Source organism: Dendrobates tinctorius, unplaced genomic scaffold (assembly GCF_039654945.1).
Source record: "Dendrobates tinctorius isolate UK_male_01 unplaced genomic scaffold, ASM3965494v1 ptg000270l, whole genome shotgun sequence".
NCBI lineage: Eukaryota > Metazoa > Chordata > Amphibia > Anura > Dendrobatidae > Dendrobates > Dendrobates tinctorius.
The window spans coordinates 11,622,972-11,649,289 of NW_027361937.1; the positions used below are offsets into that span (position 1 = coordinate 11,622,972).

At 41.1% G+C, this 26,318-nt stretch overlaps 1 protein-coding gene across 2 annotated transcripts in view; it reads right to left on the reverse strand.

Annotated features, from left to right (window-relative positions):
• The window catches only part of LOC141069665 (protein MTSS 1-like), a 202,667-nt gene that overhangs the window by 99,925 nt on the left and 76,424 nt on the right, over nt 1-26,318 (reverse strand). For both annotated transcript variants that reach the window (XM_073559445.1, XM_073559444.1), the window contains exon 2: nt 24,684-24,745. In XM_073559445.1, the coding sequence (XP_073415546.1) occupies nt 24,684-24,745 (62 nt within the window). The remainder of the gene's footprint in view (nt 1-24,683; nt 24,746-26,318) is intronic.

A 26,318-nucleotide genomic window follows, 5' to 3' on the forward strand; every position in this document is an offset into this window, starting at 1 on the left:
ATTTTACATTTGGCTGTTGATAGACTGGCATTAGTGGTAGCCTTATAGCCGTCAGTCAGCTCTATTTCCTGTGTATGGCTAGATCAATTGGCCCTACTTAGTGTCTTGGCCCCATACGCAGATGACAGTTGGCTGAAACTGGAGAAGCTGGCTATCTGATGTGTATGACAGTTTCCTTATTCTCTCCCAAAAAATGATGTTGGAAGAGAAAAGAATTGAGTAATTGGAATTTCAACACGGATCCATTTGTTTTCAGGGAAGACGAGCTGCTGTCAGGGGCGTCTGGCAGAAGCTTTCTATTCAAAATTATGAAGTCCTGTGCACCACTCCGTGGTCCGAGTTTCCTTGGTGCAACTCTTCACCGTATTGCCAAATAACTCCAGATAACAAGTATCCAAGTACCAGATGTTCTCTAAAAAGATTTCTTTATTGAATACAGCATGCAAAAAAATAAAATGCAACATTTTTGTTCCTTTGACTGTATATGCCTTAAAAAAAGTATTTTGTGGTCAAAGCGTCACATTTTAGGTTTTTTTGTATACTGTAATCAACAAAGAAGCCTTTTGGAGCAAAACATCTGGTGCCTTGGATACAGGGCTGTGGGGGTCTGATTCAGTGTCCATTTCGGTGGAGTCGGAGTTTGGAGTTTAATATTAAAATTGACCGACCCGTAAAATATATAATATATTGCGTACAGTAGTACAATGCAGGATGTGCCGTAAGTGTTTTTATAAGAATTTGGGAAAGTTATGAAATGTCCTTTAAATTTCTGTTCTATTCCTGATCTAAGGATCTCAGCTATAATAATAATCTTAATTTTTATATAATGCTAACATATTCCGCAGCGCTTTACAGTTTGCACACATTATCTGTCCCCGATGGGGCTCACAATCTAAATTCCCTATCAGTATGTCTTTGGAGTGTGGGAGGAAACTGGAGTACCCGGAGGAAACCCACCCAAACACAGGGAGAACATACAAACAACTTGCAGAAGTTGTCCTAGTGGGATACGAACCCAGGACTCCAGTGCTACAAGGCTGCAGTGCTAACCACTGAGCCACCGTGCTGGTTGAGATGAATCTGTGCTGCACTTTCTGGACAGGTTTAGTGGTGAGGCAGTGTCGTGGGGTCGGAGTTGGTGTTTGGCGTAACGACTCCACAGCCCTGCATTGGATACATATGATCTTAACATCAGCTTTCTCCTGTCTCCCTGTTGAAAACATATGAAAATTCGACGGGGCCGAGCGTTCATATGCATGTGCGACAGGCCCAAAACGATGACAGTTCTCTGTTAAACCATTCAGTGTGAATATGATTGACCATTTGGACAAGGTCTTTTTTTCTTTTACTACCATGGTCCCACAAAAGTAAGCTAACCACAGAATATCCCCCCCGTGATCAGCTGTGATCTATGGAGGAAGACCTTCATTAAAGTATTGTATACATTGTTGTCTTTTCAATCAATATGTTGTGTGTGAAATACAAGCATGTGCCAGGTATTCTATAGGGAGAAACACTGTCATGGAGTGACACTGAGGAGATTTTAGAGAACCGGTATAGGTGGACTTATTGTATACCAGGTCTTGTACATATTGTCAGGTGATCAACTTATCGGAGACCCTGGCCCCCAATGAAATTGCATGACTGTGAGACTTCTGTTACATAACAGATTAATCTAGTGGCATGCATAATCTTCTATGTGCAGAGGTCATCATGTTCTATACGTCTATTCTCCATGCAGCTGTATAGCTGGGGTGCTGGGCGTCACAGCACATCCAGCTGCTGTCCAGCTCCACCCTTCTTTTACGTTAATGTTTATTTTAGCAGAGCAAAGTCTGTGGTGATAGGAAATGGGTTCCCATGACAATGTCTGGTGTTTATGCAATCGCCAGGTCACCAAACAGCACGTATACAATAGCTACTTCAAAGAGTGATCGCCTCCAGTACATGCACCCTACTTACTCATGTTCAACACCGAGATAGAGACAAAATCACAGCTTCACCTCTCCTACCTGTGCACCATCAAACACCACACATTTACAGATTTACCAAAAAGCAGGTTTTAAGAAAATATTGGTGACAGCTTGAAAATTTGCTTGTCAGCATCCAACGACAAATAGATGCTTGTCAGCAAGCATGATTTTTCAATGTACATCAATAAGCTTGGAACAGATCAAAGTAACTTTAAAAGTGCTTGATACATAATTCGGCAGGAAAAGATACATAATTTTCATTAATTTAGATCCCTGCTCATTATAGTCTTGGCAGTCCAGTGGGTGGTCTCAACAAATATAATCAATATGCATGCAGGTGTGTGTGTCCTGTCAACCCACTCCCTGGACTCTAAAGAGTAGGAGCACAGATTTCAAGAACTTTATACAAGTTATTCTGAAGTTTTCCACAAATCCATATATATGCTCTGCTTCTTCTAATCTACTACCCTGCACTCCACTCACATATCACACTGCATGTTCACAATGACAGGTTCCCAATAACCACTAAAGTGAAAACAGCATACAGCTGGATGTACTTTTTAGGCTTGAGAAAGGCCTATTATGGCTGAAACGTTGCCTGCTTTGTCTTCCTAGTATGCTTTTACTAGACATGGAATAAAGAACAAGGTTTTTTTGTTTGTTTTTAACCAAGAGCCTAGTGTTTTGGTGCCAGGGCTTTCCTGAACTTCTAGACTACAAATATTTACTCACCAGCAGATAGGCCAGATCAACTTCACATCTAAGCATGCCAAATATTATAAGAAGAAACAAAGCTCGGGGACTGGAGTTGCGCCCCTAATTAACTACTTTTCGCTATATACTGGCTGAAGAGCCCGGTGTTGCCCAGGCATAATAACTAACTGCTGTCCTGCGCTTTCCCTCTACAGCCCCGCTCTCCACCCGCCGTCTCACTCTATCCCTCCGCAGCCCCACTCTCCATGAATGTCCCGCTCTTCCTTCGCAGCCCCGCTCTCCATCCATAGCCCCGCCCTCCACATGCCATCCCACTCTATCCCTCCGCAGCCCCGCTCTCCCCCTCACAGTTCCGCTCTCCACCCATGTCCTGCACTTTCCCAGTGGGCGGGGCTATGTGGAGTGGGCATGGCTGGATACATACACTCAGCTTTATATATATAGATGTATGTGTAGGGATGTGGACTCTCTTACCATGTTCCTGCTCCTGAAGACAACAACTGTGAATAGTGTAATGCAGTTTTACATGCAATAGTGAAGTACGTCTTATATAATGTGTTATTGTACAGCATATATGAAATGTAAAGTATTAATGGGTAATGTGAGTAGTGTATAGCGCAGAGTAAGCATAGGATTAGCTTCGAGATAGCAAACGTATGGTTTATATAGTAAGTGATTTAGCAACAGCATAGGACATAGAATATGAACAACAGGTTTAGTCAACAGGATAGAAAATAGTTAATTATAGAACTAGCCCAGTGAGTGGAAACTAGTGTTGATAAAAGGGGGCACTAAGGATAGTGTGTGGTTAGAGAAGATCGGTGTCAAAGTCAAGTTCAGCTGCAGTGGGCTGCTAGGGGCAGCATGGGCCAATCGTTCAATACAGTGGGAGGCCATACCGACATCTCCAATTAACATTCTAGTAAATTCTGATGCCTAGGGCTTTGATCAGGTTTAGGCACAACAGGGGCTCTCCAAACACGACATGGCGTCCTCACGTCCACGGCGTCCAGCCAATTCTGCATTCAAAAAGGCAAATGGCGCTCCTTCCCTTCCGAGCTCTGCCATGTGCCCAAACAGTGGTTTTCCTCCACATATAGGGTATGGACATGTTCAAGAGAAATTTCACTACAAATTTTGCGATTCAATTTTACTTGTTAGCCTGGAAAAAAATAAAATGTTGGTCTAAAGTAAAATTTCAGTGAAAAAAAGTTATATTTTTTCCCTCCAGATTGCTTCAGTTTCTGTTAAACACCTGAAGGGTTAATAAACTTCTTCAATGGGGTTTTTGATCACCTTAAGAGGTGCAGTTTTTATGATGTTGTCATTTCTGGGTATTTTCTGTCATATAGGCCACTCAAAATCACTTTAAATGTGAGGTGGTCGCTAAAAAAAAAAAAAAAAAAAAATGGTTTTGTAAATTTTGTTGGAAAAATGAGAAATCGCTGGTCAACTTTTAACCCCTATAACATCCTAACCAAAATAAAAAATTTTTCCAAATTTGTGCTGATGTAAAGTAGATATGTAGGAAATGTTATTTATTAACTATTTTGTGTGACATTCCTCTCTCATTTAAGGGAAAAAGAATTCAAAGTTTGAAAATTGCAAAATATTTAAAATTTGTCAAATTTCCATTTTTTTCACAAAAAACTGCAAGCTATATCGAAGAAATTTCACCACAATCAAGAAGTACAATATGTCATGACAAAAAACAATCTCAATCACCAGGATCAATGGAAGCGTTCCAGAGCTTTAACCTCAAAGTGACATTGTCAGAATTGTAAAATTTGGCCTGGTCATGAAGGTGCAATCAGCCTTGGGGGGGGGGTGAAGTGGTTAAAGGAGGTCTTGTAGAATTATTTAGATGTCTACAATGTCTTAATGCTGAGCCTAGCACTTAAAGGAAATGAACACACATCTATAATAAAAGAATGCCTTCTTTCTTGAAACATTGATTAGAGTAAATCACCGAGCCAACTCGACAAGTCTACAGTGAAACAAAAAAACACAAAAAAACAAAAAAAACAAACAAAACAGATAAATATTCTGCAAGGTCTCTAATCGTTTTTCCATCTCTGATCTAATACTAGTCAAGACGCTGAAGGCTGTGGGCTGTCATGAGATTCTTGTTTTGGCGGACGGTGAATGACTTTCCGCCTGACCCGCTTAATACAGTGCCTGTGTCCAATAAACACTGCTAACTTTGTTAAACCATTAGTATTATGGGGACGCTACTTTGTAAACATTTAGGAAAATGGGAAAACAATGCTGCTCACCTACACTGGCACCAAATGAGCTCGTATTCAAAAAGTTAAACTGGTTTTACCTAAATGGACAAAATTTTGGACTAAAGTAACAAAAATATCTTCTTAAAAAAAATAAGCTTTCCCAAATACAGAAAAAGATTACTGACCGTGTTGATTTTTGCAACGCTGAAGCATACACAGTGGCTTGTGAAAGCATTCAACCCCTGGTCCCACTGGAATTTTTTTGTGTTTTGCTACCTCACAACCTGACATTTCGCTGTTTTTTTTGAGGGTTCACAGTTCATGTAAAGAACATGCCTACAACGGTCAACATTGAGTTTTCTTTTTTTGTGGAAAGCAAACAAAACAAGGAAAAATAACTGAAAACGTCAGTGTGTATAACTATTCACCCCTCTAAAGTCAGTACTTTGTAGAGCCTCCTATTGCTGTAATTACGGCTGAAAGTCATTTTGCATAAGTATCTATGAGCTTTTCACCTCTTGCCATTGGGATTTTTGTCCATTCCTCAAGGAAAAACTGCTCCAGCTCCTTCAAGTTAGATGGTTTCCTCTGGTGTACAGTAATCTTCACATCTGACCACGGGTTCTCAAATGGATAAAGCTCTGGGCTTAGATTGCATAAAGGTGGACTCCCTGTCACTAAGCATGCAACTTATGAAGGCAATTGCTTGAATCAGAATTTTTTATGGGCTTCAAAGCAAAAAGGAGTGAATACATATGCCAATTTGTAGTTATTTGATCCCACAAATTTAATTTATGACTATTTTTTCACTTCAGCAGACTATTTTGTGTGGATTCATCACACACAGACATGAGTAAATATTTTTGTAAACATAGGTTGTAATGTAACAAAATAGGTAACAAGCCAAGGGGTGGGTGGGGGGTGTTAATACTTTTGCAAGTCACTGTAAAGGGGACCAATATATGCCATGCATGCCACAGTTATAAGAAACTCAAGAGAAAAAGTTTTCCCCCATAACCATTTGCCCTTTTAAAAGACATGCCAATTTTCCCACCCATTGGACAATGGGTCTCTGGCTGATAACAGAGCATCATGCACAACAAACCTTTAGAAGTGATAGTTTGCAGATTTTAGGGAGGCTTTGCTAGAATCTGAGATATGTGCCAACGGTACTTGAAGTCTGGAAGTTCTCCCCTTTTTCTGGGTGTATTGGCTAATATGATTTATGCTAATTTCCATTAAAAAAGATTCCGCTACCAGGTGGAGCTTAAAGATCTAGAATCTCTTTTTTCACAAGCAGTTTTGTAGCTATTGGTTGCTGCAGAGACTATTAAAATTAAGGAACTGAAATTTTTAGCCACAACGGCAAAAAGTTGAATGGATGAGATTCATCAAAATCGATGGCATGACCCAACCAATCACACTCTACTTTATTTCTTAGACAGCTTTTGGAAGCTATGGGCAGATGATACATTTTTAGTTTGCGCGTTGATAATTCTCCTGTAATAACTTAATGAAGGGCAGCTGAGCCTAAACGTGTATTCTACTGCCTACAAACCGGTTTAGGGAAGCAAAAAAGCAGCTGCAACACACTGACGTGAACATCATGCAAATGTGAATGGGAAGAAAACCAGCTCTCTTGTGTGCTGAATGAGCATACATTAGGAGGTTTGAGCTTTTGGTCACAGTTTGGGTTGGGGAGGATGTGGCCAACAATCTGACAATCTCATCATTGTATTACAAATCGTTAATAATCGATTATGCTGATTTATTCCCAAAGATAATTGGAAGTTGAGATAAGCAACACAAAGAAAACCTCATACTACAGTATATCACCAGAATCTGCATAACGTGGTGTTGTATTATGAGGCTTTGCCCCACAATGTCTTGAGAAGCATAGTGGGGGTCCTGCATGCTGCAGGGGAAATGTGCTCCTGCTTGACAGTTTGGTCCAGCAGCAACTTGGTACCACTGACCCGCATTGGAGGAGAGCAATGGCACTGAAGCCGGCTGGTCTCGGGAGCCAAGAGTGCACTCCAGCAATCCCTGCCAGCTTTAGTGCCAACACGCTCGCCTGGAAAGGGCTTGTACATATTGTGCGTTATCGGCCACCACTGTAAGTCTATGTGCCCACGTAGCGATTCTGAATCAGAATAAACCTGAGCAGAATCGCACACCCTGCTCCCGGGAAAACGCATGCGTTTTTTGACACGCTTTTGTAAGCATTTGTCGAGCGTTTTTGCATGCGTTTTTGCCCATATAATTGATGGTATGTGGAATCGCGTGCGATTCCCCAAAATTAATGAACAAGCTGCGTTTTTAATCGCTAAACGTTTTCGCAGCGGTCAAAACGCACCATTGGCACAACATGTGCGTTTTCCATTAGAAATCCAAGTAATGCTTTTCTTAAGCATTTCTGCAGCAGAATCGCTTGTCTAAAAGCGCTGCAGAAACGCTTAAAAAACGCTACGTGGGCACACAGCCTAAGACTGGTGGAGGGTAACAGACAACAAGCAGTAAATAATACATTTACAAATCACTCCGAAATATTACAAGCAATTTGCGGTCACATTTTTACACTCACTTTGCAATCTAACCATTCTAAGGCTAAGTGCACACGTACCGGAACTCTCGCGGAAATTACCGCGAGAATTCCGGAATTCCAGTCCGCGGGAAAATCGCATTTTAAATTCCCGCGATTTTCCCGTGGAAAAACTAGCATTTTGCAAGCGTATTTAGCTTGCAAAATGCTAGCATTTTCCAAGCGATCTATAGCATCGCTTGGAGAACTGATTGACAGGTTGGTCACACTCGTCAAACATAGTGTTTGACAAGTGTGACCAACTTTTTACTACTGAGGCCGCCTATGCAGCATCAGTAGTAAAAGATAGTATGTAAAAAAAAATAAAAAACGGTGTTATTCTTACCTTCCGACGTCCCGGGCAGCCGTTCCCAGTAATCCTTTGCGAAAATGCCCGCGATGACGTCCGTTCTCGCGGGATCGCGACGTCTTGCGGTTATTCGCGATGACGTCAACGGACGTCATCGCGGGCATTTTCGCAAAGGATTACTGGGAACGAAAGCGTGAAGAGAAGCGGGAAGACTGCGCGGGATGTCGGAGGGTGAGAATAACAATATTTTTTATTTTTAAATTCTATTTTTTACAGGGATATGGTACCCAAAGCCTGGAGGACAGTCTCCTCTCCTCCGGACCGTGGGTACCATCCGCAATTGTTCTGCTTACTTTCCGCATGGTGTGCACAGCCACATGCGGGAAGTAAGCGGAACAATGCATTCCTATGGGTGCGGGATCGCCGCGATTCCGCAAATTAATGAGCATGCTGCGGTTTTTACCGCGAAGCGATTCCGCCGCGGTAAAAACCGCAGCATTAGCACAGCATTGCGGAATCCCATAGGAATGCATGGGATGCTTATTTTTCGCGTTTGCGCGGCAAAATCGCGCGGTTAAAACCGCCGCGGAAACGCGAAAAAAACGCCACGTCTGAACTCAGCCTTAGACTCAAGAATAACCCTTTAACCCCTTACTGCTATTGGACACAATAGTATGTCCAATGACAGTACCCCGACTTTGATGAGGGCTCGTGACTTTTGCCCGCAGTAGGCGCAGGTGGAATCGCGATCCAGCCGCGCCTAATAACTAGTTAAATGCCGCTGTCAAACTCTGACAGCTGCATTTAATCAGCCGGAAATACGCGCATCGCTGACCCTCGTGATTGGGAACCAGTGATGCGTTGGCATAACACCCAGAGGTCTCAGAGACCTCTATGGTTGTTGATGCCGGATTGCTATGAGCGCCACCCAGTGGTTGGCAATCATAGCAATGCAGTAAGGCTGTGTGCACACGCTGCGGAATCTGCAGCGGATTGATCCGCGCAGATTTTCAGATATGTCAATTCTTTCTGCGGTTTAGAAACCGCAGAAAATCCGCGCGGAAAATTCCGCAGCATGTGCACAGCGGTTTCCATTTCCCATAGAGAATAATGGTACTGGACACCGCAGCAGAAACTGCTGCGGATCTGCAGGGCCAAATCCGCTGCGGATCCGCAGCAGAATCCGCAGTGTGTGCACACACCCTAATTCTACTACATATAGGCAAATCTGCTCATCGCCTATATGTAGCAGAGACTATCAAGTTGTGGCAGCTTCTAGCCTCCCATGGAGGTTATTGAAACATGCCAAAATTAAAAAAAAAGTAAAAATTAAAAAATATAAACGTTTAAATCACCCCCCTTTCGCCCCATTCCAAATAAAACAATTTAAAAAAAAAAATAATCACGCACACGCATATTTGTTATCACTGCATTCAGAATCGCCTGATCCATCAATAAATAAAAAGGATTAACCTCATCACTAAACACCAGAATTACGTTTTTTTGGTCGCCTCAACAGTGCATTAAAATGCAATAACGGGCGATCAAAAGATCATATCTCCACATAAATGGTACCCTTAAAAACGTCACCTTGGCGCGCAAAAAATAAGCCCTCATCCAACTCCAGATCACAGAAAATGGAGCTGCTACGGGTATAGGAAAGTAGTGCTTTTTTTTTTTTTTTTTAGCAAACATTGGAATTATTTTTCACCACTTAGATAAAAAAAAGAACCTAGACATGTTTGGTGTCTATGAACTCGTAATGACCTATAGAACCATAATGACAGGTCAGTTTTAGCATTTAGGGAATCTAGCAAAAAAGCCAAGCAAAAAACAAGTGTGAGATTGCACTTTTTTTTGCAATTTCACCACACTTGGAATTTTTTTCCCATTTTCAAGTACACGACATGCTAAAACTAATGATGTCTTTCAAAAGTACAACTGGTCCCGCAAAAAAAAAAAGCCCTCACATGGCCATATTGACGGAAAAATAAAAAAAAGTTACGGCTCTAGGAAGGAGAGCGAAAAATCGAAAACGCAAAACCGAAAAAAAAGCTCCGTCATTAAGGGGTTAAATGGGTTATTTCGACTCTGCACTGATACATTCATGAATATTGAAGATTAATGAGCACAGGCGCATCAGATTTCTAATGTTCAGATGACACTGCAGTGATAAAAAAAAATTTTGTAAACTAATGTAGGACACTAATTTTAGGGAGTATTTTTTTTTCTTAAGCCGGCCATACACATTAGAAGGCTGTTGGCCTACACTTTGACCGACATCCATCTCAGCCAACTCTACGATGCATACGAGTGCTCATTCGGCCGATTGTTCTCTATGAGACAGCCACCAGTTGACATGTTGGCCGGCAGCTTATCTCCAGGAGAACAATGATCAGCAGTCTGAAATCGGACATGCTCAATCAACATCTCCCGCGACCATCAGTTGGCCAGCGCTCCCATACACATTAGGTGGACGACTGAACCAATCAATAACGGCGGGTTCGGCATACATTAGTCTAATGTGCATGGTGCCTTCACACTTTGTAAGAGATTGTAAGTAAGTTGACTATTGTAAGAGATTGTCCCAGAATGTGAGTACTTGCGATAAAGAAGGACCATAAGCCTCAACGAACGATACAAAACATTACAATGTGTGTTCAAGCACGGCAGAATATGTTGGCAGTAGAGTTAACAGGAAATATTAAATTAAACTCACATGCATTATGCAAAGTACTGCTGCCTCCACAGCTGCACTTTAACCATTTTACAGCAGAATAAAAGTGCAGGAAAAGTAAGGTGTAGCCATTTCCACAGACTGAAGAGCAAGGCTTCTGCACACTATTATACCTTGTTGTCTGCTTTGGGAGAAAAAGAATTGCTGGAACATATTTTATAATTGCCTGTGACAATCTGGCAGAAAGAAGGAATGGGTATATAAACCAAGCCTAAAGTGGAAACCAAGGCAACTCAGGGGCCATTACTAGGAGGGGTGGGAATTCAAACAGGGGAGAAAGGGTCAGATTGGGGGTAGTGCTTATATATACTCAGAAATTTTGTCATTGATGTCATATTAGCCTTTAATGGGATTTTCACAACTCACAAGTAATCCTCATCCACAAGATTGTGAATAACTTTCTGGTTGCTGGAGGTCCAACTGCACCCAAAAACAGGACTATGTAAAACAAGGTCTTGATTGGAGTGGAAGCCAAACATGGACAAGTCCTCGCTATTATAGATGCACTCTTGGGATCCCAGCAGTCAGACCCCAAGTCTCAGAAAGTTTTCCACCATCGTATGGATGAGAATAAACTTGCTATTTTAGGAAAATCCATTTAGGTATAGAAATATCAGAGGAGTTTTGTAGTGATAAAAAAATAAGAGCAAAAAGTAAGCAAAATAATTACGGTATGTGTGAAAATTCTCTTACAAAGCTGTGAGGCAATTTCAGTTGGCATGGTGCCGCACTACATTTCTCTGCTGTACTGGGAACAATTGACCGACTGACCACTAGGGATACCAGCAACCATGTTTATAAAAGGTCAAGTCTCTTCAGGTCAACACACAAATTTTCAACTGTATTCAGGACTGGGTTGTGGCTGAGCCAATCAAAAACTTCTTGCGAAGTCATTCTTTTCTTGATTTGGAAGTATGCTTAGGGTTGCTGTGCTGATGAAAGGTGAAAATCCTCTTCATCTTTTTTGCAGCGGAATAAAGGTTGTGTTGCAAAATTGTCTGATATTTGGAACTGGTCATAATTACCTTCACTTTGACTAAAAGCGTTAATGCCAGGTGCCAAAAAAACAGCACCAAAGCATAAATTGGTGACTCCACCATGCTTCACTTTATGTATGGTGCTTATTTGGTGATGTGCAGTATAGGCTTTGTGACAAACATACCTTTTGGAATTATAGCCAAAAAGGTCAACATTTGTTACATCCATCCATAACATGCTTTAGCAAAGAAAAAAAACAAACAATTAGGATTGAATGTTTTTGTGTGTAAGTAAAGGTTTCCCCTGGGCAAATGAAAAATACATAAGCCAGAAATTTCTGCAGCTCCTTTAATGTTGCTATAGGCCTCTTGGCAGCCTTTTCATCAATTTTGGAGGGACATTCAGTTCTAGGTAATATCACTGATGGGCCAAATTTTAGCTACTTCTTGATGACCATTGTAGGTATTCACTCTCGTTGATAGGCATTACGTCTTAGGTTGCATTCACACAGGCAATACAGTTTTGGTACAAAACACATGCAGTTTTTATTGTTTTTACAGGTTGCGCAGCAACAAAAAACCTTCAAACATAAATCCCTAGCCTTGTCCAGGAGCTAAATAAACAGAATAGACCCTGGCTATTCATACACTGCTGAGCTAGCCCCAGCTCGGTCAAACAAAACAGCTATTGTTCATAGCAACCACTAACACTTGCAGTTCTCTGCACACAGCCTGTGCAGACTCTTCTCAGAGAGAGATTCTGGCCTGTCTCTTTAGCTCCAAGACCATCCAGTCTGGTACCCATCGTCTGGCCATTCATCAGTTAACGTTTTCCTCTGCTACATCCAGATTGATTGACTGACTCCTCAGTCACTCCATTCAAAGAGAGACCCTGACACATCTCTCAGCTACAACTCACATCTTAGCTGGTCACCACCAGCAGCACACTCAAGTCTGCTTCATCAAGCAGACCAACACTCTCTCAGGAGACTGCCACATAATGAATCTACTTCCTGCTTCTTAACCCCTTCATGACCCAGCCTATTTTGACCTTAATGACCTGGCCATTTTTTGCAATTCTGACCAGTGTCCCTTTATGAGGTAATAACTCTGGAACGCTTCAACGCATCCTAGCGATTCTGAGATTGTTTTTTCGTGACATATTGGGCTTCATGTTAGTGGTAAATTTAGATCAATAATTTTTGCGTTTATTTGTGAAAAAATCAGAAATTTGGCGAAAATTTTGAAAATTTCGCAATTTTCAAATTTTGAATTTTTATTCTGTTAAACTAGAGCGTTATGTGACACAAAATAGTTACTAAATAACATTTCCCACATGTCTACTTTACATCAGCACATTTTTGGAAGCAAAATATTTTTTTGTTAGGAAGTTATAAGGGTTAAAAGTTGACCAGTGATTTCTCATTTTTACAACAAAATTTACAAAACGATTTTTTTTAGGGACCACCTCACATTTGAAGTCACTTTGAGGGGTCTGTATGGCAGAAAATACCCAAAAGTGACACCATTCTAAAAACTGCACCCCTCAAGCTACTCAAAACTACATTCAAGAAGATTATTAACCCTTTAGGTGTTTCACAGGAACTAAAGCAACATGGAAGGAAAAAAAGGACATTTTAATTTTTCCAACAAAAATTTTCTTTCAGCATCAATTTTTTCATTTTCACATGGGCAACAGGATAAAATGGATCCTAAAATTTGTTGGCCAATTTCCCCTGAGTACACCGATACCTCATATGTGGTCATAAACCACTGTTTGGGCGCACGGCAGGGCTCAGAAGGGAAGGAGCGCCATTTGACTTTTTGAATGGAAAATATGCTGGAATATTTAGCGCTTGCCATGTCGCGTTTGGAGAGTCGCTGTGTGCCTAAACACTGGAGCTCCCCCACAAGTGACCCCATTTTGGAAACTAGACCCCCCAAGGAACTTATCTAGATGAATAGTGATCACTTTGAACCCCCAGGTGCTTCTCAAATTGATCCGTAAAAAAAAAAGTACTTTTTTTTCACAAAAATTATATTTTAGCCTCAGTTTTTTCATTTTCACATGGGCAACAGGATAAAATGGATCCTAAAATTTGTTGCGCAATTTCTCCTGAGTACACCGATACCTCATATGTGGTCATAAACCACTGTTTGGGTGCACGGCAGGGCCCGGAAGGGAAGGAGCGCCATTTGACTTTTTGAATGGAAAATTAGCTCCAATCGTTATCGGACACCATGTCGCGTTTGGAGAGCCCCTGTGTGCCTAAACATTGGAGCTCCCCCACAAGTGACACCATTTTGGAAACTAGACCCCTTAAGGAACTTATCTAGATGTGTAGTGAGCACTTTGAACCTCCAAGTGCTTCACAAAAGTTTATAACATAGAGCAGTGAAAATAAAAAATCATTTTTTTTCCTCAAAAATGATTTTTTAGCACGCTATTTTTTATTTTCACAAGGGTAACAGGAGAAATTGGACCAAAAAAGTTGTTGTCCAGATTGTCCTGAGTATGCTGGTACCCCATATGTGGGGGGGGGGCACTGTTTGGGTGCACGGCAGGGCGCAGAAGGGAATGAGCGCCATTTGACTTTTTGAAATGAAAATTAGCTCCAATCGTTAGCGGACACCATGTCGTGTTTGGAGAGCCCCTGTGTGCCTAAACTTTGGAGCTCCCCCACAAATGACCCCATTTTGGAAACTAGACCCCCTAAGGAACTTATCTAGATGCATAGTGAGCACTTTGAACCCCCAGGTGATTCACAGAAGTTTATAATGCAGAGCAGTGAAAATCAAAAATCTTTTTTTTTTCCTAAAAAAATTTTTTTTAGTTGGCAATTTTTTATTTTCACAAGGGTACTAGGATAAATTGGACCCCAAAAGTTGTTGTCCAGTTTGTCCTGAGTACGCTGGTACTCCATATGTGGGGGGGAACCATTGTTTGGGCACACGTTGGGGCTCAGCAGGGAAGTAGTGACATTTTAAAATGCTGACTTTGATGGAATGGTCTGCGGGCGTCATGTTACATTTGCTGAGCCCCTGTGTGCCTAAACAGTAGAAACCCCCCACAAGTGACCCCATTTTGGAAACTAGACCCCCCAAGGAACTTATCTAGATGTGTGGTGAGCACCTTGAACCCCCAAGTGCTTCACAGAAGATTGTAACGCAGAGCCATGAAAATAAAAAATCTTTTTTTTTCCTCAAAAAATGAAATTTTAGCTCGCAATTTTTTATTTTCACAAGGGTAACAGGAGAAATTGGACCCCAAAAGTTGTTGTCCAGTTTGTCCTGAGTACGCTGGTACCCCATATGTGGGGAGGGACCATTGTTTGGGCACACGTCGGGGCTCGGAAGGGAAGTAGTGACGTTTTGAAATACCGACTTGATCGAATGGTCTGCGGGCATCATGTTACGTTTGCAGAGCCTCTGATGTGCCTAAACAGTGGAAACCCCCCACAAGTGACCCCATTTTGGAAACTAGACCACCAAGGAACTTATCTAGATGTGTGGTGAGCAGCACTTTGAACCCCCAAGTGCTTCACAGAAGTTTATAACGCAGAACCGTGAAAATAAAAAATCTTTTTTTTCCTCAAAAAATGATTTTTTTAGCCCGCAATTTTTTATTTTCACAAGGGTAACAGGAGAAATTGGACCCCAAAAGTTGTTGTCCAGTTTGTCCTGAGTACGCTGGTACCCCATATGTGGGGGGGGAACCATTGTTTGGGCACACGTCAAGGCTCGGAATGGAAGTAGTGACGTTTTGAAATGCAGACTTTGATGGAATAGTCTGCGGTCGTCATTACGTTTGCAGAGCCCCTGATGTGCCTAAACAGTGGAAACCCCCCACAAGCGACCCCATTTTGGAAACTAGACCTTCCAAGGAACGTATGTAAGATGGGGGTTCAAAGTGCTCACAACACATCTTACATACGTTCCTTGGAAGGTCTAGTTTCCAAAATGGGGTCGCTTGTGGGGGGTTTCCACTGTTTAGGCACATCAGGGGCTCTGCAAACGTAATGACGACCGCAGACTATTCCATCAAAGTCTGCATTTCAAAACGTCACTACTTCCATTCCGAGCCTTGACGTGTGCCCAAACAATGGTTCCCCCCCACATATGGGGTACCAGCGTACTCAGGAAAAATTGCACAACAACTTTTGGGGACTAATTTCTCGTGTTACCCTTGGGAAAATAAAAAAATGGGGGCTAAATTATTTTTGTGGAAAAAAATGATTTTTTCATTTTCACGTCTCTGAATTATAAACTTCTGTGAAGCACTTGGGGGTTCAAAGTGCTCACAACACAAGTGCTTCACAGAAGTTTATAATTCAGAGACGTGAAAATGAAAAAATCATTTTTTTCCACAAAAATAATTTAGCCCCCAATTTTTTTATTTTCCCAAGGGTAACACGAGAAATTAGTCCCCAAAAGTTGTTGTGCAATTTTTCCTGAGTATGCTGATACCTCATATGTTGGGGTAAACCACTGTTTGGGCACACGTCAGGGCTTGGAAGGGAGGGAGCACCGTTTGACTTTTTGAACGCAAAATTGGCTGGAATCAATGGTTGCACCATGTCGCGTTTGGCGACCCCCTGATATGCCTAAACAGTGGAAACCCCTCAATTCTAACTCCAACACACCCCTAACCACAGCCCTAACACATCCCTAACCACAAGCCTAACCCTATTTCCAACCCTAACCCTAATTCTAACCCTCTTTCCAACCCTAACCCTCTTTCCAACCCTAACCCTCTTTCCAACCCTAACCCTCTTTCCAACCCTAACCCTCTTTCCAACCCTAACCCTCTTTCCAACCCTAACCCTCTTTCCAACCCTAACCCTCTTTCCAACCCTAACCCTCTTTCCAACCCTAACCCTCTTTTCAACCCTAACCCTAACCCTAATGGAAAAATAAAAATAAAAATATTTTCTTTATTTTATTAGATGTGCCTACCTATGGGGGTGATAATCGGGGGGTTTATTTACTTTTTCTTTCATTTTGATCACTGTGAGAGTGATCAAAATGAAAGAATAGAATCTGCAGCCGGCAGATTCAGGCGGGCGCACTGCGCATGCGCCCGCCATTTTCTAAGATGGCGGCGCCCATGAACCGGACCCGCCGGACACCGGGAGCGACAGGGGGACTTAGAAGGTGCCGGGGGAGGTGAGAGGGGGTGAGGGGGTTATCGGAATCTGGCGGGGAGCAGAGGGAATGGGAGGGGGGCAGATGACGACAGCGGCGGCAGATCGCCGCTGTCATTCAGTTGCGGGGGGGGCGATCGCCGGTGGGGGGGGTGGAATCGGTGTCTCCAGCCATGTCCGATGCTACAGCAGCATCGGCCATGGCTGGATTGTAATATTTCATCAATTTTCATTGATGAAATATTACTATCGCTCTGATTGGCTGTTAAAAGTGAAACAGCCAATCAGAGCGATCGTAGCCACGTGGGGGCGAAGCCACGCCCCCTGTGGCGAAGAACAAAGCCCCCTGTATCTGCGGGTCGGGTGACCTTTCAGTGACCTAGGTCACCCGACCCGCAGGGGGGCTTTAAAGTCATGACGCCACATAGGCGTCATGGGTCGTTCTGGCACGTCGTTTCTGTGTAGAAACTATTCAGGTGCTTCTCATCAAACACTGCAGAGCTGGGATTTAACCCTGTCCTTCCCAGCTATTCTACACAGCCGTCACAGTATTCCAAGGCATAACCAATGCATAGGAATTTTTCTGTACGCTTCTCATGATTAATAACTTTCAACAATGAGATCCCTTTGTTGTGTTGTAAGCTGTTTACGGACCATAACTTTTGCTGTAAGCAGCAACTAAGAAACTGTTCGGAAAATCCTACTAGAACAGCTAAACGTTATATGGAGTTAAAAACACTGAATGATGGCACTATTTGTGACTATGTTAGAGGCATTTAAATGTGATTGGCTAATTCTAAAACACAACCACATCCCCAATTATAAGCACATGTTCACACTTAAGCAACAATATTTTAATTTTGACACTTATTTTCCTTCTCAAAATGCTGTCAGATTGTTTCTCAACGGATTTGTGCAGGTTATGGGTGACGTTAAAGGCAAGTTGCCACAATGCGTTTGACGCTGTGTATTTTTGCTGACCAAAAAACGCAGCATCTTACAATTCCAGCAAAGGGGATAGAATTTATAAAAACCGCATGTCCACGAGGTTTTGCTTTTACGCTGTGTAAACTGACCTGCAGAGCATCTTTGAAATCTGCATGTGTCAATTTTTCTTGAGGGTAAACAGTTTTCCAAGTGGATTTATTCCACAGAATTGCAATAGATGTGGAAATCCGCAGGTAAAAATGCATATGCATTTCTGCGGTGGAACCACAGTAAAAACGCATTTAAGCACGTATAACACTATCAGTGGAGCTTTGTCAAAGCCAAAATACCAGGAAGCACTAAAAACAAAGCAGTTTCATTTAAATCATGAGAAACCAAAAATAGACCAAAACTGCTGTGTCAAAAACAAGATAAAAACAAATGTAAAAAAATGCACTTGAAAACGTAATGAAAAAAAATACAAGTAACCTAATAGGTGCAGAAATGCTGCAACATTTAGGATGGGTCAACTTCAATCATCAGAATGTACGCGATGTCACTCACCAGATGCAGATTTTATTCATATGGTGTGGCAATGTCCCACTATCCTACATTACTGGAAAGAGGTGACATCGTTACTGACATCCCTGGTACAAGCCCCTGTCCCGCTAGAGCCATTGGTCTGCTTGTTTGGGGTATGGGATGAGGAGATTTGGGATCGCTATACCGGGGTCTTCCTGAGCGAGACACTGTTTATGGCACGAAAGGTGCTGGCACTACGGTGGATGGGAGGCTCATGTCACTCCCTTAGGGTATGTGCACACTTTGCGGTTTCTGCTGCGTTTCCGCAGCGTTTTTGGCTCTGCAGAAACGCAGCAGATTCTGCTGCGTTGTACAGTACCTTTATTTCCTATGGAAATAAAAAAAAAAGCTGTGCACATGCTGCGTTTTTTTCCGCGCGGTTTTGCTGCGGTTTTCAAAACGCAGCATGTCAATTGTTTGGTGCAGAAACGCTGCAGTTTTACACCTCATCCATTATGAAGTGTAAAACCGCAGGGCAAAACCGCAGGGCAAAACCGCAGCACTTTGTCCTGCGGATTTCCTGCAGTTTTCTCTACAAAATCCGCAGAGACAAAAAACTATGTGCGCACATACCCTTAGAATTTGGATTGATTTGGTAAATTCGATTGTTTCATATGAGCGCACGTTATACCAAAATAGGGGATGCCCGGGTAAATTTGAAAAGATTTGGGAGAGGTGGAATTCCTCATCTTACTTTGCAAGGTTGAGACATCACATGCGAGATAATATGATATAGGAAGCCAGGCTGCGAAAATAGTAGATACTAGTTGATGTACTGGTAGTCGTAGTTTAGGAATTTTTAGCTAGACTTTATTATTCGAGTGATATGACAAGGCTTGTGAAATTTGATTGATATACAGTACAGACCAAAAGTTTGGACACATCTTCTCATTCAAAGAGATTTCTTTATTTTCATGACTATGAAAATTGTACATTCACTCTGAAGGCATCAAAACTATGAATTAACACATGTGGATTTATATAATTAACAAAAAAGTGTGAAACAACTGAAAATACTGTATGTCTTATATTCTAGGTTCCTCAAAGTAGCCACCTTTTGCTTTGATTACTGCTTTGCACACTCTTGGCATTCTGTTGATGAGCTTCAAGAGGTAGGCACCAGAAATGGTTTTCACTTCACAGGTGTGCCCTGTCAGGTTTAATAAGTGGGATTTCTTGCCTTATAAATGAGGTTGGGACCATCAGTTGTGTTGTGTAGAAGTCTGGTGGATACACAGGTGATAGTCCTACTGAATAGACTGTTAGAATTTGTATTATGGCAAGAAAAAAGCAGCTGAGTAAAGAAAAACGAGTGGCCATCATTACTTTAAGAACTGAAAGTCAGTCCGAAAAATTGGGAAAACTTTGAAAGTGTCCCCAAGTGCAGTGGCAAAAATGATCAAGCGCTAAAAAGAAACTAGGTCACAAGAGGACCGCCCTAGGAAAGGAATACCAAGAGTCACCTCTGCTTGGAGGATAAGTTCATCCGAGTCACCAGCCTCAGAAATCGCAGGTTAACAGCAGCTCAGATTAGAGACCAGGTCAATGCCACACAGAGTTCTAGCAGCAGACACATCTCTACAACAACTGTTAAGAGGAGACTTTGTGCAGCAGGCCTTCATGGTAAAATAGCTGCTAGGAAACCACTGCTCAGGACAGGCAACAAGCAGAAGAGACTTGTTTGGGCTAAAGAACACAAGGAATGGACATTAGACCAGTGGAAATCTGTGCTTTGGTCTGATGAGTCCAAATTTGAGATCTTTGGTTCCAACCACCATGTCTTTGTGCGACGCAGAAAAGGTGAACGGATGGACTCTACATGCCTGGTTCTCACTGTGAAGCATGGAGGAGGAGGTGTGATGGTGTTGGGGTGTTTGCTGGTGACACTGTTGGGGATTTATTCAAAATTCAAGGCATACTGAACCAGCATGGCTACCACAGCATCTTTCAGCGGCATGCTATTCCATCCGGTTTGCGTTTAGTTGGACCATCATTTATTTTTCAACAGGACAATGACCCCAAACACCTCCAGGCTGTGTAAGGGCTATTTGACCAAGAAGGAGAGTGATGGGGTGCTACACCAGATGACCTGGCCTCCAGTGTCACCAGACCTGAACCCAATCGAGATGGTTTGGGGTGAGCTGGAAGTCAGAGTGAAGGCAAAGGGGCCAACAAGTGCTAAGCATCTCTGGGAACTCCTTCAAGACTGTTGGAAGACCATTTCCGGTGACTACCTCTTGAAGCTCATCAAGAGAATGCCAAGAGTGTGCAAAGCAGTAATCAAAGCAAAAGGTGGCTACTTTGATGAACCTAGAATATAAGACATATTTTCAGTTGTTTCACACTTTTTTGTTAATTATATAATTCCACATGTGTTAATTCATAGTTTTGATGCCTTCAGAGTGAATCTACAATTTTCATAGTCATGAAATAAAAGAAAACTCTTTGAATGAGAAGGTGTGTCCAAACTTTTGGTCTGTACTGTACATGCTCTACAATGTATAGCCAATTATCCTTTGATTATGCTTGAAAGGGTATGTACATATTACCTTGTTTATCAATAAGAGTGTGCAATTTCTTTGCTTTATATTTCACAATGGATGGAAACATGTATACTCTGTATAATGCTTGTTATCATAAGCCAATAAGTATGTTGTACATTTTTTATGTCCTGAGGTTCAATAAACGAATTAAAAAAAAAAAAAAATGCTGCAACATCAAAAACTGAAATACTCATCGCTGGAACGTAGCCTGAAAGTGGAAAAAGTTCTGAAATGATTCTGCTTGGTACGAGTTTTATACATGGCAAAACCCTGGCATTTTGACAAGGGTGTGTAGACTTCTTATATCCACTGTATGTACACAGTATGACAACCACTGTTCTGATACCTGGCAAAATATGAAAGTTTTCATGGACTGAAAGGAAATGACCGATACAGAATATGACCAAAAAAAGACCTCACAGAAAAAATAAACATCAACTGATAGAGACTTTTACTTTATTTCCCCAAGACAAAACATTAGTTTTGTCGATCGGCTACATGGAGTCGAACACAAACCATAATTCCAGTGTGAGAGGAATTCCCTGCCTTTTACTGACTGACCACTGGTCTAATTAGGGAGCCTAACTATACATCAGAGAGAAAACGAGCTGAAAATAGCCAGGTTCGGAGCCCTGGAATGCCTGAGTAAGGGTAAATGGAAGACACAAGATCTTTTCCGGTGAATTATTTTTTTTCCCCCCCACATATATTTTGAAATCTTTGTCTTATATGCATTTGATATTTATATATCAAGAATGTATTACGCTTAATGGCCTGCTACAGGGTAAAACTGAAAGGGGGAACGTTGGTGTATTTCAGGTGTGTGAGGCCACATGAGCATGCCATGCTTCACATTCTGATGCCCACGGCGTTAACGGATCAAGGTAAAGCAAAAGCACAGCGCTCAGATGACCTTTCAGAATTCCCGTAAGAATGAATGGAGCAGCAGTGAGCACGATCAATCTCCACTCTATGCCACTCACACGGGGCTATTCGGAGCCCCCAATTATCGAGATCAGCAAGATCCCCGCAGTCAGACCCCTGGCAATCAGGAAGTAAACCTCTATTCCATGAAGCCCCATTAATAGAAAATATAACTTTACAGTTGAATTGTAGAATAATGAAATTTGTCACCCTACAAAATGCATTATATATATTTAAAGTTAGTGACTGTACACTTTTTTTTTTTTTAATCAAACTGGCCCAGGTCTCAAAGAGATGAAAAAATTTCACTCGCCTATCTGACCCCAGTCACTCCTCTGTAGTCCTGTCCGGGTCCCCTGCCTGCTCTGTACTTAATCTACCAGAGTACACACAAGAAGTGATAATTAAAGAAGCACTTCTCTTCCCATCCACATTTTCACCCTCTTAATATCTTGCAATCACCGTTTTATTTAGCACCGTGTCCTTACAATTGCTCATTTTGCCTTTCTACCCAGCTAATTCTTCTGTTTTCCATTAGGTCTATGACATCAAGTTATTACAACCTGACTAGCTGAATCCTTCTAAACTCTATGCAGAAACAGGAGGTCAATTTTTCATGTATGAGTCATAAGTCACTGCAAAAGTCTCTGGCAAGGGGAGAAGGGAGCAGCTGGGTCAGGATTTGAAGAGGGAATTGCTAAATGCAGGGAAAAGAGACTTCGAGTTTCATGGAGCAGAAAAAAAGAACAACTGGGTAGAAAGGCAAAATGAGCAATTGTAAGTGCACAGTGCTATATAATATGATGATTGCAATTTGTTAGAGGATACTAACTTTGATGGGAGTGCTTCTTAAATTTACAGATCATACTAGGCCCAGTTATATTTAATTATTGTTATAAAAGGGGAATACAAAATAATAATGTATACTAAATTTTGGATTGTTTTAAAACATCAATTTGCAAATTACTTGATGAATGAATAATCAAGTATTACATGCAAAAACTGCATTTCCCAGGTACAGACTTCAACAATTCCTCACGTCTGCTTCAGCAGAACGTCCCAGCAATTCTGATCTACTGTAACATGTTCTTTATTAATCGCTATCAAGACAAATATATATATATAGAAAGAACAGTCTGGCATTTTAAGAAGAGATAAGCAAATCACACTGTGTGGTTACGTCCAAGAAGTCAATAGATATAAACAAGAAGTTCCAGGACCTGGAGAGCATTAATTTGTTTTCCTGTTTAAATAATTTTTATTTGGGGGAAAAAAAATTAACAAACCTATGGAGAGTAGAAAGGGGAGACCAATAAAAAAATAAGTAAAAGATGTAGTACAACATACATAGCATTAATATTAACATTTTGAGTAGAATAAAGAAATTACAAGTCTCCAAACAGTCCTAAAGGAGAAGATTAGGAAAGAAAGCGGGATAAAAGGGAAATGGTAAAAACGGAAAGGAATTAAGGGAAAGATTAAGAAAATGGTGTAAGGGGGGAGAAGAAAGGGGAAATGTAAAAGAATAAACAGGAAAACGGAAAATGGAAAAGGTGAAGGAAGAGGAAAAGAAATGGGATGGAAAGGGTAAGGGGGCAAAGAATAAAGAAGAAGAGTAAGGAAAGATTTAAACTATGGAAAAGATTGGGAAGGAGAATAAAGGTGGGGGGGGGTATAGACAACTGAGAAAATATTAACACCGTTAAGATACAAAGTATAATAAAATAGTGAAATCAAAGTTCTATGTTTATGCATTTTTGCTGATTGGCAATCTAGACATGTCATACAAATTGGACTCCAGAAAGGAAGAAAAGGATGCATTCCATGTAGACCATTAGGATTCAGATTTTGGGAGAGAATTGGCTTTAAGAGCTAATGCTAGTTCAAACATGTTATGTGCTGTGATGTTATCTGTTATATAATTAATAGTGGGAACATTTTTTGCTTTACACTTCCTTCTGATGAGTAATTTGGCAATTGCAAAAAGAAGAGATTTGTTTGATTTCTCTAGGAAGGGGGTCTGCTTCTAGGGATAAAGAGAGAAAGTTGTAGGGGCATATGCTGTTTTTTGATTACTTAATTTATTTGGGAAATCATATATCATTCTATTTCCATAAAGGTTTTATCTTTAAACAAGTCCAAACAATTTGCATAATATTAATTCTACATCCACAATCTTTCCAACAAAGATAGGAATAATCTGGATACATTTCTTTAAATCTTACTGGTGTCAAGTGTCACCTTGAAAGTATCTACTATATAATCGTCTAATTCTGTCTGTCTGTAACGGAAATCCCGCGGTGCTGATTGATCGAGCAAGGCCGGCCGTGACCAATCAGCGCATTCGAACGACGCACGCCTCCGTCGGGAGCTCTGCGGTGCGGGAGAGAGAGAGACTCTAGAATCCCCGATGCGTTAACTAGCATCAGGCCACCATCTAGTTTTATAATAATTGTCATGCATGTTGGAATTGGTAATACATTTGTATGTTAATTTGAAGGCTTGTTGTCAATTTTTATGGGAAACATTTTTGTTCAGGTCTATTTCCCACTTTATTATTGGTTTTGATTTAATAAACTCGAGATCAGAATTGAAAAGGGAATAAGCACTCCTCATATTCCAGATTAAGTCGGAAAAAGGATTAGTCAATATAATGAAAATAGCTCTTGGGAGGACAAGAGGAAAGCGGTCATGTTTAATCTGTGACAAGGTCCCTCACGTTGACGTGCTTGCATCGTCTTTGACCTAAGTTGCTATGGTCATTCTCCATAACACAAGAACTAACCGCACACCTCAAGCCGCCTTTTATAGCAGGGTGGAGCTATAATAATGGTGTTATAAAAGAGGATTGCTTCCTAAACAGTCGGCGTTATGCCCGTAACACAACTTTATGTGTGCTGCATATCTCTTTCCTAGAATTTATTAGTAACTCATCCCTCACTAAATAAACGGCACATCTAAAAATACAAAAATACAAAAAGTAACAAATCTCATTTGCCACAGACATTGAACATTAGAGCACAACTGCAAATAACATGCTCACCTTAGCTGGGACTGTAACTTTATAGCTTTGCTGATGAAGTCTTCCCATGTCGGATAACTGGCCTAAAAAACAAATATAGGCATATAAACATTCAAGTTGACACCATACATCTGAAGGAATTGTCTATTTATTATGCTCACCTATATAATGCCATTAATTCCACAGCTATTTACAGAAATCATCCCTGTCCCCATTGGGGCTCACTATCAAAATTCCGTATAAACATACAAACTCCATTTGATATATTTTTCCTTAGTGGGATATTTAGGCCCATTAACTCGGGCAACGACCGGGCATACAAACGTATTTTTTTTCTAACTAGTGGCCACTTTAAACATGTCAGTCCATTAAATGACAAACCAATGCCGTTTTATTTGATCAGTGTCCATCTTTTTGCCCAAATAAAGATAATCTCTTCTCACCAGTATATCCCCTCATGTAAACAGAGTTGTGCTGGCGACAATAATGTAACTACTGTATATGTAAAAGGCCACAAGACATTGGTTAGTCACCTACATTGATGATAATTGGTCCATGTAAATGGTGCTTAACATTTAAGTGTGAAGAGACCCTTATCTGGCTCCGCCCTGGTCGAATACATCAGCTCACTGTGGATGGAACTGTAGTTCAGCAGTGCTGCTTTGCCTTCAATTCCATCAGTGTGTAAGAACATTTTTACGGTTTCTTTATGGGTACAGATATTACATCACCAATTTCTGCCTACAAGATGAAAATCAACTTTTAAATGGAGTATGTAAACAACCAATTGATCTGATTGAAATCTGTATCATCAGCTAGAAAACTGATCTGATGATTGCATTTGACAGAATTATCAGAAAGGAAAAAAACAGCGAAAACTCGAAAAAGGAAAACAAATGGGTTTTAGGCTGTATTGACTCACCAACTAACAAAAAAATCAATAATGAGGCAAGGAATATAATCAAAGTCTGGCAAATCAAAAAGTTTTGCCCAATAAAAGATAACCTTTAGCAGAAAATATCCAAATAATGTTGGCCTGAGTGGTTTTGTTATACACTACTATGCCAAATAAACTACAGGACTGAGTAGATCTTGATACAGGGCAATGAAGAGACCCGATGCTTTCTCTAAAGCATGCCCTACCTAACCACGGAGGTTGGAACCCTAGATTGAAGCACACAAGATTGGAGCCCTGGCTTACCATTGTCTAGCCCTAGGAAAACCTAGGGAACGCTGTACTTGAAAAAGTAATTCCTAATCTATATGAAGTTAAAAAAAACTAACAAACAAAAAAAAACAAAAACAAAAAAAAAAACAAAACACAAAACATCTATAAATATGGACAAAAGTGACTATCAAGGTAATATTTGAAGGGGGTGCCAATCTCGCATGTTTCACTGCAGGGTGCCAACCTTTGCGGTCAGGTAGGGCATCCTTTGGGGAAAGAAATCAAGTCCTTTCTAAGTGACGTCTAAGTTTTGCCCCCAGTTCCAAGCAGGATTTTGCTAATTAAACTACTGGCATTGGTCTTGTTTCCGTTGTTACACTGATTAAAATGATAACTGAGGTGAAAAATATTCAGGATTGAGAGTCCTCAGTAGTTGATACCTTTTAATGGCTTACTGAAAAGATGGTAATACATTGCAAGCTTTCGAG